The sequence below is a fragment of the Hyperoodon ampullatus genome (assembly GCF_949752795.1).
Source record: "Hyperoodon ampullatus genome assembly, chromosome: 12".
In the NCBI taxonomy this organism is placed as follows: domain Eukaryota; kingdom Metazoa; phylum Chordata; class Mammalia; order Artiodactyla; family Ziphiidae; genus Hyperoodon; species Hyperoodon ampullatus.
Window position 1 is genome coordinate 11,711,347 of NC_136925.1, and position 12,255 is coordinate 11,723,601.

At 41.9% G+C, this 12,255-nt stretch overlaps 1 protein-coding gene across 1 annotated transcript in view; it reads right to left on the reverse strand.

Moving 5' to 3' along the window:
* COL19A1 (collagen type XIX alpha 1 chain) overlaps positions 1 to 12,255 on the reverse strand; it is a gene marked incomplete at both ends in the record, with an annotated part of 351,791 nt that overhangs the window by 306,197 nt on the left and 33,339 nt on the right. The window contains 2 exons of the mRNA XM_079716663.1: positions 993 to 1,268; positions 3,535 to 3,658. Of these exons, the coding sequence (XP_079572789.1) occupies positions 993 to 1,268; positions 3,535 to 3,658 (400 nt within the window). The remainder of the gene's footprint in view (positions 1 to 992; positions 1,269 to 3,534; positions 3,659 to 12,255) is intronic.

Genomic DNA, 12,255 nt, shown 5'->3' on the forward strand with positions numbered 1-12,255 from the left:
AACAAAATTGAACTGTTAAGGGCTTTGCGTTAACAATTCCTATTGGTGTCCTGCATTCAGATTATTTTTATGGGTTTTCCCATCATTCCACCCATAAGAAAATGTGAAGTCATCAAATTTAGATATATCCCCCTTTTTAAAGATTATAGGCCTTTGGGAAATTAATAATAAATCTGTACCATGTGAGCATCAAATATAATTTTTAAAGAAACTTTTCATCTGAAAGGGTTTTACTAGACAATTGTTCTCATCCAAATGACCTACTGTTGTGTTTCAGTCCAACAGAACTCTAAAAAAGCATTATAAGCTAATGAAAAATAGTCTGCAATACAAACACTTGTGATTCTGAGGATGAATAAATAGCCTATTGTTCTTGAATGAAAACACCAGATAATCTGGAACCATTTAACTTAAATTTCATCTTTTTCCAGTCCTTTCTATTCAAGACATAGGAACTTAGACCAAGCTTACTTTTGTATAATATTTTCAATTTTTACTAACATTTAATTTTAATAACCTTATTTTTCAAGGCATAACCTAGTTCTTTTAAATTCACAGGCTAGAGAAAAATGGGTGAAAATAGATAGAAAATAATATGTGTAAAAATATAGTTGGAGGGCTTCCCTGGTGGCGCAGTGGTTGAGAGTCCACCTACCGATGCAGGGGACACGGGTTCGTGCCCCGGTCTGGGAAGATCCCACATGCCGCGGAGCAGCTGGGCCCATGAGCCATGGCCACTGAGCCTGCGCGTCCGGAGCCTGTGCTCCGCAACGGGAGAGGCCACAGCAGTGAGAGGCCCGCGTATCACACACACACACACAAAATATATATATATATATATAGTTGGAAATACATAGCTATGCTTCACACATCTGATAGCAAATTAATTTAAACAGTGTTGAGAAGGGAATAACTTATACAGTTATTAAAGGAAAAAGGTTTTAATAAGATTTTTTATTTTAATTTATAAATGTTACTAGTTCACAACTCACGTCTACAGGCCTGCCATCTGAAGCTCGGGTCGCAATAACAGTCCTTCCGTGGAAGTCCACAGTGCCCTTTCCATCCATATGCCGGCTTGCAACTAAGTTACAGTCCATATAGACCAAAATGGCCCGAGATTGTATACTGAAGCCAAGTTTATGCCACTGACGATCAAACAAAGGATGGAGTTCTCGATTTTTAAAAATGTAGTTCAACACATCTCCCTCCACAGCTCGGAACATAAATTCCACCATCTTCTTTCCACCATCAACTACTACAGAAACCTGCAAAAATGCAAATGATCTTTAAATGTTTGAAATTCAGTTTTTAAAATTATTAAAGCACACAAATCAAAAATCAAGGTGCTACCATATGACCCAGCAATCCCACTACAGGGCATATACCCTGAGAAAAGCATAATTCAAAAAGAGTCATGTACCCCAGTGTTCACTGCAGCACTATTTACAATAGCCAGGACATGGAAGCAACCTAAGTGCCCATCGACAGATGAATGGATAAAGAAGATGTGGTACATATATGCAATGGAATATTACTCATCTATAAAAAGGAACAAAATTGGGTCATTTGTAGTGATGTGGATGAACCTAAAGTCTGTCATATAGAGTGAAGTAAGTCAGAAAGAGAAAAACAAATATTGAATATTAATGCATATATATGGAATCTAGAAAAATGGTACAGATGAACCTATTTGCAGGGCAGGAAAAGATATGCAGACGTAGAGAATGAACTTGTGGACACAGTGGGGAAGTGGAGGGTGGGATGAACTGAGAGAGTAGCATTGACATATATACACTACCATGTGTAAAATAGATAGCTAGTGGGAAGCAGGTGCATAGCATAGGGAGCTCAGCTCGGTGCTTTGTGACCACCTAGAGGGGTGGGATAGGGAAGGTAGGAGGGAGGCTCAAGAGGGAGGGGTTATAGGGATATATGTATACATATAGCTGATTCACTTTGTTGTACAGCAGAAACTAACACAACACTGTAAAGCAATTATACTCCAATAAGAAATAAAATAATTGAAAAAAAACTCAAGCAGCATGTTAGTAGAACTGAGGCACTCAGTAAAATATTTTAGATGATACTTGTGTCCGTTGGATTTGTTAATATATAAGAACAGCAAACAACCAGCTACAAAAATGGTTTAAATATGGGATATCTGGTGAATGTAATATGCTCCTTTCTTGAGAGGACATCTAGGAGTGTGTGTGTGTGCGTGTGTGTGTGTGTGTGTGTATCTAAGTATATATATAATTCTGAATGAGTGATTCAAGAATTAAATGTTACTAATTTAAAAACAATAAGAAATAATTACTTCTCTTAGCATGGAAACTGAGATCAACTTCTTTAACCTGTGATGATTTGCATGGTGCAAAGAATATACATTTTCATAGAGAACATGCTCTTTCTGTTCAAGTCATATTTCCACCTTAATACTGTGACTATATAATAACATATTAAAAGACCAGTGAAATGAAAAACATTTCAATGGATAGGTACGGAAATAAACACAGATGGATGGTGCCCATGAGTAATTGTGATGTTTACCTCCCCTCCCTGGAGCACCTGCGTCCCCTCCTTTCTGCCCAAATGCCACATCTCTCACAAGTATTCCTCGTGTCCCATCTGGGGGAGCCGTCTTTTCCATGCTCGCACCGTCCCCACCCAACTCCGAGCTGTCCTCGGCCACCACACTTGTCACCTTGTGCTCGTGCTCCAATAGGCTGTTCTCATACATGGCATCCCCAGACCCATGTGCTCCCTGAGAAAAGCAATCACGCTTTGCCAGTCTCTTATCTTTGTCACTAACTAGCATCTAGCATGTGTTCAATTATTTTTATTGGTGGAATCAATATTTGTATCTCATCTCTTAATTCACTAAGGATTTTCAGAGGAAACAATGAACAGCTTTAAAATGATGTATAATATCAGAAATAATAGGAAATGAAGAAGTCGTCAGTGAGTGGTCTTGGTTGGTGTCAATGAAGCAGTTGTAAAGGAAGGGTAGTTAGAGTGTCTTCAGACAAAATTAGGAATCTAGGGCTTCCCTGGTGGTGCAATGGTTGAGAGTCCACCTGCCGATGAAGGGGACACGGGTTCGTGCCCCGGTCCGGGAAGATCCCACATGCCGCAGAGCGGCTTGGCCCGTGAGCCATGGCCACTGAGCCTGCGCATCCGGAGCCTGTGCTCCGCAATGGGAGAGGCCACAACAGTGAGAGGCCCATGCCCGGGCACCGCAAAAAAAAAAAAAAAAAAAAAAAAGGAATCTAGTAGAAAAAAACAAACAGAAAAACAAAACAAAAACAGAAAACAAACTAATCTTGCCTCACCCACCAGGCTCTCCCATTACAAATCTCAGCAAGATCCTTCTAACTCTGAGAATACTTGCATTTCCCTGTGGATGATTCCTCTAAAAGACAGAATAGTCGTGCATGAGGCCTGCTCCCAAATTTATGCCCACAGTTCCAAGATTCACCTGGCCTAATCCCACCAGAGGACACAGATCAGTACATCTCTCCGGTTCCTTACCTGTGGCATATTCTGCTGGTTTAAAACCTGCCACAGAAACCACCGTTCCTTTTTGGTGCTTCTTCGTACCCGAAACACGGCTGTTATGGCGAACTCCTCAGGAAGGCCTTTGGGAAACACCTTACTGTGGGAGAACAACAAAGAACCATCGTGAAAAAACTGAAGGCAAGGACAGAAAATCTCGGTATGAAGGTCTCTGCAACACATCTTAGTCACATTTTCTCAATGAATTTAGAATTAATTATGCATGTTTCCAGCATTCTACCAAATGCAGACATGGACGCATCCACGTCTACTTTTACCTATGGAATTTGTATCCTTGTTCTTTCCCTTTTAAAAAATTTCCCGGGAAGGTGTTGTTAAAGCTTGAGGTGTGTAAAAGTGAGTGACTAGACTATAGTACTATGGGGTGATATTCATTTACTGAACAAGATGTTCCAACAGAATCTCAGAATTCACTGCGGTCTGGCAAACAGTAGACATTTATAAAGGAAATAAATAGTACCCCTAGGCTTTATCGGTAGACAGAAGTACAGAGCATTTCAAAGAACACTGCTAGCAGTTAAATGTATACTTCCAAAGAACTTTTGTCATATTAAACCCTTGCAAAATAAACTCCTAATTCTGATTTCCTAGTACGTATCAATTTAGGACTGAAACTAAATATAATAAAGACATTTTAGCTTATTTTTTATTCTTACAGAAAATAAGTAAATTATTTCTAGGTAGCAGAGAGAAGCCTAAAGACAGTCAAAATATGCTTCTGCCTCAACCTTGTTTCAAATACTGCTCTCACTGGATCCATGAAGAAACTTGGGGAAAAAAATTCACCATGGACATAAATCATATTTAGACTTTCATTGGAAAACATGGAGAGATACATTCCTCCAAGTTGACTTTTAAAGTTATCTGCATTGTATGTAAAAACTCTGCAAGGTAGGAATCTTGCTTTTCTTTTAAAAAATCATGAGGAATAGGAGGTAAGAATTCTCTTAAGGACTAACATAGCCAGAAGTTGTTTATATAAATAAAACATCATACATTGAGAGGGTAACTACTCACTGGGAATATCACACCAAGGTCCACTGAAACTGACAGCCAAACTCATGGAGAATTCTGAAACTTTGGTTTTACACTTTGTGTTAAGAGAAAAAGTCACAAGTGGTAGGGAAATCAGGAACAAATATGAAAAAAAAAAAAAGCTATGCTGGCCTACAGTTCTTAGTTGGTTAAATTCACGTGCGCATGTGCGCACGCACACACACACACACACACACTTACGTATATAGTGTATACATGTAGGTATATGTACATAAGCATACCTCAGGGATATTGCAGGTTTGGGGCCAGCTCACTGGAATAAAGTGAATATCACAATAAAGTGAGTCACACGAATTTTTTGTTTTTCTAGTGTGTGTAAAAGTTGTGTTTACACTATGCTGTACTGTATTCCATGTGTAACAGCATTATATCTAAAAACGTACATACCTTAATTTTTAAAATGCTTTACTGCTAAAAAGAAATATGCTAACCATCACCTGACAACCCAGGGTTGCCACAAACCTTCAATTTGTAAAAAATCCAGTATCTATGAAGTGCAATAAAGTGAAACACAATAAAAGGAGGTCTGCCTCTAAATATATATAAACTCTAGTTTTACCTTCTTCAGTAACCTGCTTACCCCCTTTCCGGAGGCTTTCTGGCTCTCAGCTCTTGTCTGGCTGGCTGAAGAAAGAGGAGGCAACCTGGGGCCTCATTTTCATCACACACACACACACACACCCCTCTCCAGCCTCCACAGAGGCTGGCTGGTGCCTCCCCGGGATGAGCCTCTCCCGTGCCCAGGGAGGTACCCCCAGCCCACGGTGCCAGCAGCACCCCGCCCATCGGTTCTGAGGTTCTAACTTCCTCGTCTCTGCTGCCTGTGACCCCACTGTTTCCCGTCTTCTAAGAATATATTATGTCTGTCTCTGTGGCTTCATCTCCCACTGTACAGTCATTTTTGCACTTTAGAGGATAAAACTCCATTTCCATCTCCCATGTCTCCCTCACCAACGCCCCTCTTATCTCGGTTTACAAATGTATGCATATCTTCACCCTCTCCCCTGCTGTAAAACAGACAAAACTCCCACCATCCTCGCCACAGCATTATATTACCCTTCCAGGTATCCATCAAGTTTCTTAAATGAAGACTCTGAACGTCACACTGTCACAGCCCTCGGCCCTGAGCCGTCCTGCATTCTAAAAGCAATCCCGTGGGCTCTCGCGAGGATGCTCACGGTGCGGCCCTCTTCCCCAGGCGGGCGGTCACGTGAGCGGTCTCACCCAATCGGCGAGGGGGCCTGGAGCCCCGGTTCCCGCCAAAAGGAGCGCGCTGCTGCGGGCGGGAGGGGGAACCGCATCGGCCGCCCGAGGGGAGCTCGAGGCGCCACAGGGCAATGTCGGAGGAGCCCGGGCAGCGCCCACAGCCACGATGGCAAATACAGCCTAGCTTACCCAGTCAAGAAGTTAATACAAGAACCGGATGGGCTTATCTCCAAATGGGATTTCCACCCATAATGAGCAACTGCGGGATTTGTACTGGGGATGATGAGCAGATCAGAAAATGTGTCCTTCGGAATTCAGGCAATATCTCTGCTGTGGAAGCTTGTCAGTTTTTTTGGCTTTTGCTTTTCATTAGGATGTTGGGAAATAAAGGAACAATGAAACGATAACCCCTTTTTAAACTTCAGGAATTCCCCCCCCACCCCCCCCGCCAAGCACTGCAAGGTCCATCATTTCTGGAGCATCCGGAATGTTGACGTACTGACCGTCACTCTTCACCCTCGCCCTAAAAAGACGGCCTCCCTGTCTTTCGGTTTCCGCCCTTCACGTGCCTGAGTCTCGTCCCGAGGGAGAAAACCCACGACACTAGGGGCTCTCAGAGCACGCCTGCGCCGAGACAAGTCCCCGAGTTCGGAACCCCTTTGGACCACTTGGAGGAAAACTGTCATATGGGTTCCAACGCAGAGTTTAGGCCGAAACTTGGTGACGGGAAGGACCCCTTGGGTACCTCTTGAAGAAGGCGAGTGGAAACCACTATGGGCCAGGCCGTGGTCATCATCGCCTGGACGGAGGGCTCGAGTGACTCACCAGGCGGCACGGTGGCTACAGTGAACTGAATTCTGCAGGAGGTTGTAACCGGGTCACAGAAGAGGCCGGAGGAGACGGGGCAGCTGGAGGCCGGTCCGGAGGCCGAGCTGGTGAGTCTTGGGGAGGCCCTTTCAGACGCTCTGCGCCGAACGAGGAGGGGGGCTGCCTGGGCTGACGGGGGCAAAGACTGCGCTCACAGGGTACAGGCCTCAGCGGGGCCGGCATCCTGTCCAAGGGACGGTGCCCGCGGTTGCCCTGCAGGATCTCCTGGGGCCAAACCCAGCCCCGTCTCCTCCCACCACACCTCCGGGCCAGGCGGGCCATCCGCGAGTGGGACACAAGGTCCAGCCCCTGAAGACTGTGTCCCAGGCCACTCGTCCCCGGCGTCCAGCCCCAGAGGACTGTGTCCCAGGCCACTGTCCCCGGAGTCCAGCCCAGAGGGCTGTGCCCCGAGACACTGTCCCCGGAGTCCAGCCCCAGAGGACTGTGTCCCGGGCCACTGTCCCCGGAGTCCAGCCCCAGAGGGCTGTGTCCTGAGCCACTGTCCCCGAGCTCGTCCTCCCCAACCTGTGCTCCCGCACGGCCCCTCCCGCCTCCATGCCATCCCAGGGGGAGTATCTCCCCAGAACCGGTGCTGCTGGAATCCAGAGGCCTCTGCATCCGGCCCTTCACTGCTCACCCAGGGACACCATCACCCAGATGGCTAATGGCGAGTGAGGGGCTGCGGGCCAGGTCCTGTGACTTCCGATGCAGAATTCTTTCCAATATGGAAAGCCATTAGGGGTATTCAGTCCCTGTGATTTGCTGGTGGTTCCGTGAAGTTCCAGTGTGTCACTGCCGCCCTGGTAGCCTTGTTCACGCCTACTTAACAGTGCTGGTCACCTCTGCCACGTAGTGACTATTGGGTGTCAGTGGGCGGCTGGAACCCTTGGGTCAGCCTCAGCTCCCTGCCCACCTCCTATTCCAACAGACACTCCAGGGACGTCACTGGTAAGCAGTAAGTTTGGTGAAGAGACCCCCAGACAGGGGGAAGAATAAAAGGGGGCACTCTGTAGGGTCAGCTCTGGTCAGCATGGCCGCCAGACTTAAAAACCTCACCCAGAGTGAGGAGGACAGGAGAGACCTGGCACCATGTTTAAGAACCCAGAAGGGTGACTTTGGAAATGGCTGTTTTTATTGGCTTCTGATCAGCACAATGACAGATGTCTCTGTGCTCATCTGTTATTAAGGTCCTGTGGGTAAAACTGATAAGAGCAGTCAAAATAAAATAAAGTAAAATGAAATGAAATCATATAAACTGTAAAGTAAACTAAACTAAACTAAAAGTATTCCCAATCACCTAATCCCCTGGCCTCTTCTAAATCCCCACTCCCCTTGGTCCTTCTGAAGGTTTTAACACTGAAGACATCCTGTCTTCATTGATACAAACCAAGAGTCACAACCACATGGCTCTAGGGCCCAGCCAGGAAACTGGAATGTAAGCTTCCTAAGGTTCTTTGTCTATCCTATTCACCAGCATCTAGAGCAGTGCCTGCACAAGGTCGGCACTCAATAAATATTATTAAAGGAAACAATTAATGAGCTGAATTCGTATGTAAGGAGTCTGTAAACCAAAAGAAAAATAACATATGGCCCCCTCTAAGTCTAGCTTTAGTTTTTCTGTCTTGGATAGAAATGTGCATGTAAGAAATTTTCATTTTCCTCTTAAGAATTCTTTAGTAAAAACAAATAGAGCAAGTGAGTTAATAACAGCACTGTTACCCATTCTCATGTAGAGGACACACACGTAGACTAAGGGAAATGCAGAGCCCAGCCCATCTACAGGGGCAGCTGCTAATTAGCTCCAGCCAACTCTTACCATATGGGGAAGTGGGTCCAGGGTTGCCAGTTCATCCCATTTTTCAAGACAAGCCAAATACCCAGATTTTTATCTGAAAAGTTTAGAGTTTTAATTTTGGCAACTATTTCAGATTTTTCATAAACACTGTCCAGACCAACATTGTGCTAAAGCAAACAAATCAGTAACTGCTAGTTAGCAAAGCTGGATCTACACAAATGTTTGCTGAATACCCAGAGAGGCTTACAAAGATGGAAAAAGGAAGATTCCTGTCCTAATCAGTTCTTAAAATCAGTTAGGAGGGGAAAATTAGAACTCAAGGTTATGAACAGAAAACCTAGTATTAGGAATGGGACTGCTTTTAAAATCCTATAACAGCAGGAAAGTTTCAGTCCTTTTAAATTTGTTGAGACTTGCTTTATGACATAACATATGGCCTACCCTGCAGAATGTTCCACATGCAGTTGAGAAGAATGTGTATTCTGCTGTTGTTAGGTGGAACGTTCTATAGTCTGTTAGGTCTAAATAGCTTGTAGATTTGTGCGAATCTTCTATTTCCTTACTGATCTTCTGTCTAATGTTCTATCTATTTTGAAAATGGGGTATTGAAGTCTCCAACTATTACTGTTGAATTGTCTACTTCTCCCTTCAATTCTGTGAGTTTTTGCTTCATGAATTTGGGGGCTTTGTTTTGGGGTACATGTTTGTGATTGCTCTATTGTCTTGATGTATTGACACTCTTTTTAAATTTTTTTAATTGAAGTATAGTTGATGTACAATATTATATGTTACAGGTGTACAATATAGTGATTCACAATTTTTAAAAGTTATACTTCTTTTATAGTTATTATAAAGTATTGGTTATATTCCCCATGTTGTGCTTAGCCTTGTAACATTTTTTCCATTGCCAACTTTATTTTTTTAATTTTATTGAAATATACTTGATTTACAATGTGTTAATTTCTTCTGTACAGCAAAGTTATTCAGTTATACATATATGTGTGTGTGTGTGTGTGTGTATATGTATATATTCTTTTTCATAGTCTTTTCCATTATTTGTCACAGGATATTGAATGTAGTTCCCTGTGCTATACAATAGGACCTTGTTGTTTATCCATCCTATATATAATAGTTTGCATCTGCTAGTCCCAGTCTCCCAATCCTTCCCTCCCCTACCACCCATTCCCCTTGGCAACCACAAATCTGTTCTCTATATCTGTGAGTCTATTTATATTTCATAGATATATTGATTTGTGTCATATTTTAGATTCCATATATAAGTGATATCATATGGTATTTGTCTTTCTCTTTCTGACTTCAATTAGTGTGATAATCTCTAGGTCCATCCATGTTGCTGTAAATGGCATTATTTCATTCTGTTTGATGGCTCAGTAATATTCCATTGTACATATATATACCACATCTTCTTTATCCATTCATCTGTTGATGAACATTTAGGTTGTTTCTATGTCTTGGCTATTGTAAATAGTACTGCTATGAACATAGGGATGCATGTATCCTTTTGAATTATAGTTTTGTCTGGGTGGGATTGTTGGATTATATTGCAACTCTATTTTTAGTTTTTTGGGGAACCTCCATACTGTTTTCCATAGTGGATGCATCAATTTATAAGCCCACCAATAGTGTAAGAGGGTTCCCTTTTCTCCACCCCCTCTCCAGCATTTGTTACTTGTAGACTTTTAATGATGGCCATTCTGCCTGGTGTGGGGTGGTACCTCGTTGTAGTTTTGATTTGCAATTCTCTAATTATTAGCTATGTTGAGCATCTTTTCATGTGCCTATTGGCCATCTGTATATCTTCTTTGGATAAATCTCTGTTTAGGTCTTCTGCCCATTTTTTGATTGGGTTGTTTGCTTTTTTGTTATTGAGTTGTATGAGCTGTTTGTATATTTTATAAATTAAGCCCTTGACAGTTGCATCATTTGCAAATAATTTCTCCCAGTCTGTAGGTTGTCTTTGCATTTTGTTTATGGTTTCCTTTGCTGTGCAAAAGGTTATAAGTTTGATTAGGTCCCATTTGTTTATTTCTGCTTTTATTTCCATTGCCTTGGGAGACTGACCTAAGAAAACATTGGTATAATTTATGTCAGAGAATGTTTTGCCTATGTTCTTTTCTAGGAGTTTTATGGTGTCTTGTCTTATATTTAGGCCTTTAAGCCATTTTGAGTGTATTTTTGTGTATAGTGTGAGGGTGTGTCCTAACTTCATTGATTTACATGTGGCTCTCCAGCTTTCCCAACACCACTTGCTAAAGAGACTTTCTTTTCTTCATTGTATATTTGTGCCTCCTTTGTTGAAGATTAATTGACGGTAGGTGTGTGGGTTTATTTCTGGACTCTCTATTCGGTCCCGTTGATCCATATGTCTGTTTTTGTGCCTGTTCCATGCTGTTTTGATTACTGTAGCCTTGTAGTATTGTCTGAAGTCTGGGAAGGTTATGCCTCCTGCTTTGTTCTTTTCCTTCAGGATTGCTTTGGTAATTCTGGATCTTTTATGGTTCCATATAAATTTTAGGATACTTTTTCTATTTCTGTGAAACATGTCATGGGTAATTTAATAGGGATCGCACTAAATCTGTAGATTGCTTTGGATAGTATGGCCATTTTAACAATATTAATTCTTCCAATCCAAGAGCATGGGATATCTTTCCATTTCTTTGAGTCATCTGTAATTTCCTTTATTAATGTTTTGTAGCTCTCAGCATATAAGTCTTTCACCTCCTTGGTGAGGTTTATTTCTAAGTATTTTATTTTGGAGGGTGTGATTTTAAAAGGTAATGCTTTTTTACTTTCCCTTTCTTATATTTCATTGTTAGTGTAAAGAAATGCAACCAAATTCTGTATGTTAGTCTTGTATCTTGCTAACTTGCTGAATTCATTTATCAGTTCTAATAGTTTTTGTGTGGAGTCTTTAGGGTTTTCTATATATATTATTATATAATCTGCATATAATGACAATTTTACCTCTTCCCTACCAATTTGAATACCTTTTATTTCTTTTTCTTGTCTGATTGCTGTGGCTAGGACTTCCAATACTATGCTGAAGAGAAGTAGTGATAGTGGGCATCCTTGTCTTGTTCCAGATTTTATCAGGAAGGCTTTCAGCTTTTCACCATTGAGTATTATATTGGCTGTGGGTTTATTGTAAATAGCTTTTATTATGCTGAGATGTTACCTCTATACTCACTTTCATAGCGATTTTTATCATGAATGGATGTTGAATTTTATCAAATGCTTTTTCTGCATCTATTGAGATGATCTTGTGGTTTTCATCCTCTCATTTGTTGATGTGGTTGACTGTGTTGTGTTGACTGATGTGTTGACTGATTTGCGTATGTTGAACCATCCTTGTGACCCTTGGGTGAATCCAACTTGGTCACGGTGTATGAACTTCTTTATGTGTTGTTGGATTCAGTTTGCTAATATTTTGTTGAGAATTTTTCAGTCTATAATCATCAAAGATATTGGCCTGTAATTTTCTTCTTTGGTAGTGTTTTTGTCTGGTTTTGGTATCAGGGTGATGGTGGCTTCATAGAATGTCTTTGGGAGTGTTCCTTCCTCTTCAGTCTTTCAGAAGAGTTTGAGAAGGATCAGTATAAGTTATCCTTTGTATGTTTGGTAGAATTCCCCAGTGAAACCATCGGGTGCTGGACTTCTGTTTGTAGGGAGTTTTTTTTATTACAGATACTATTTCATTTTTAGTGATCTGTCTGTTCAAGTTATCTATTTCT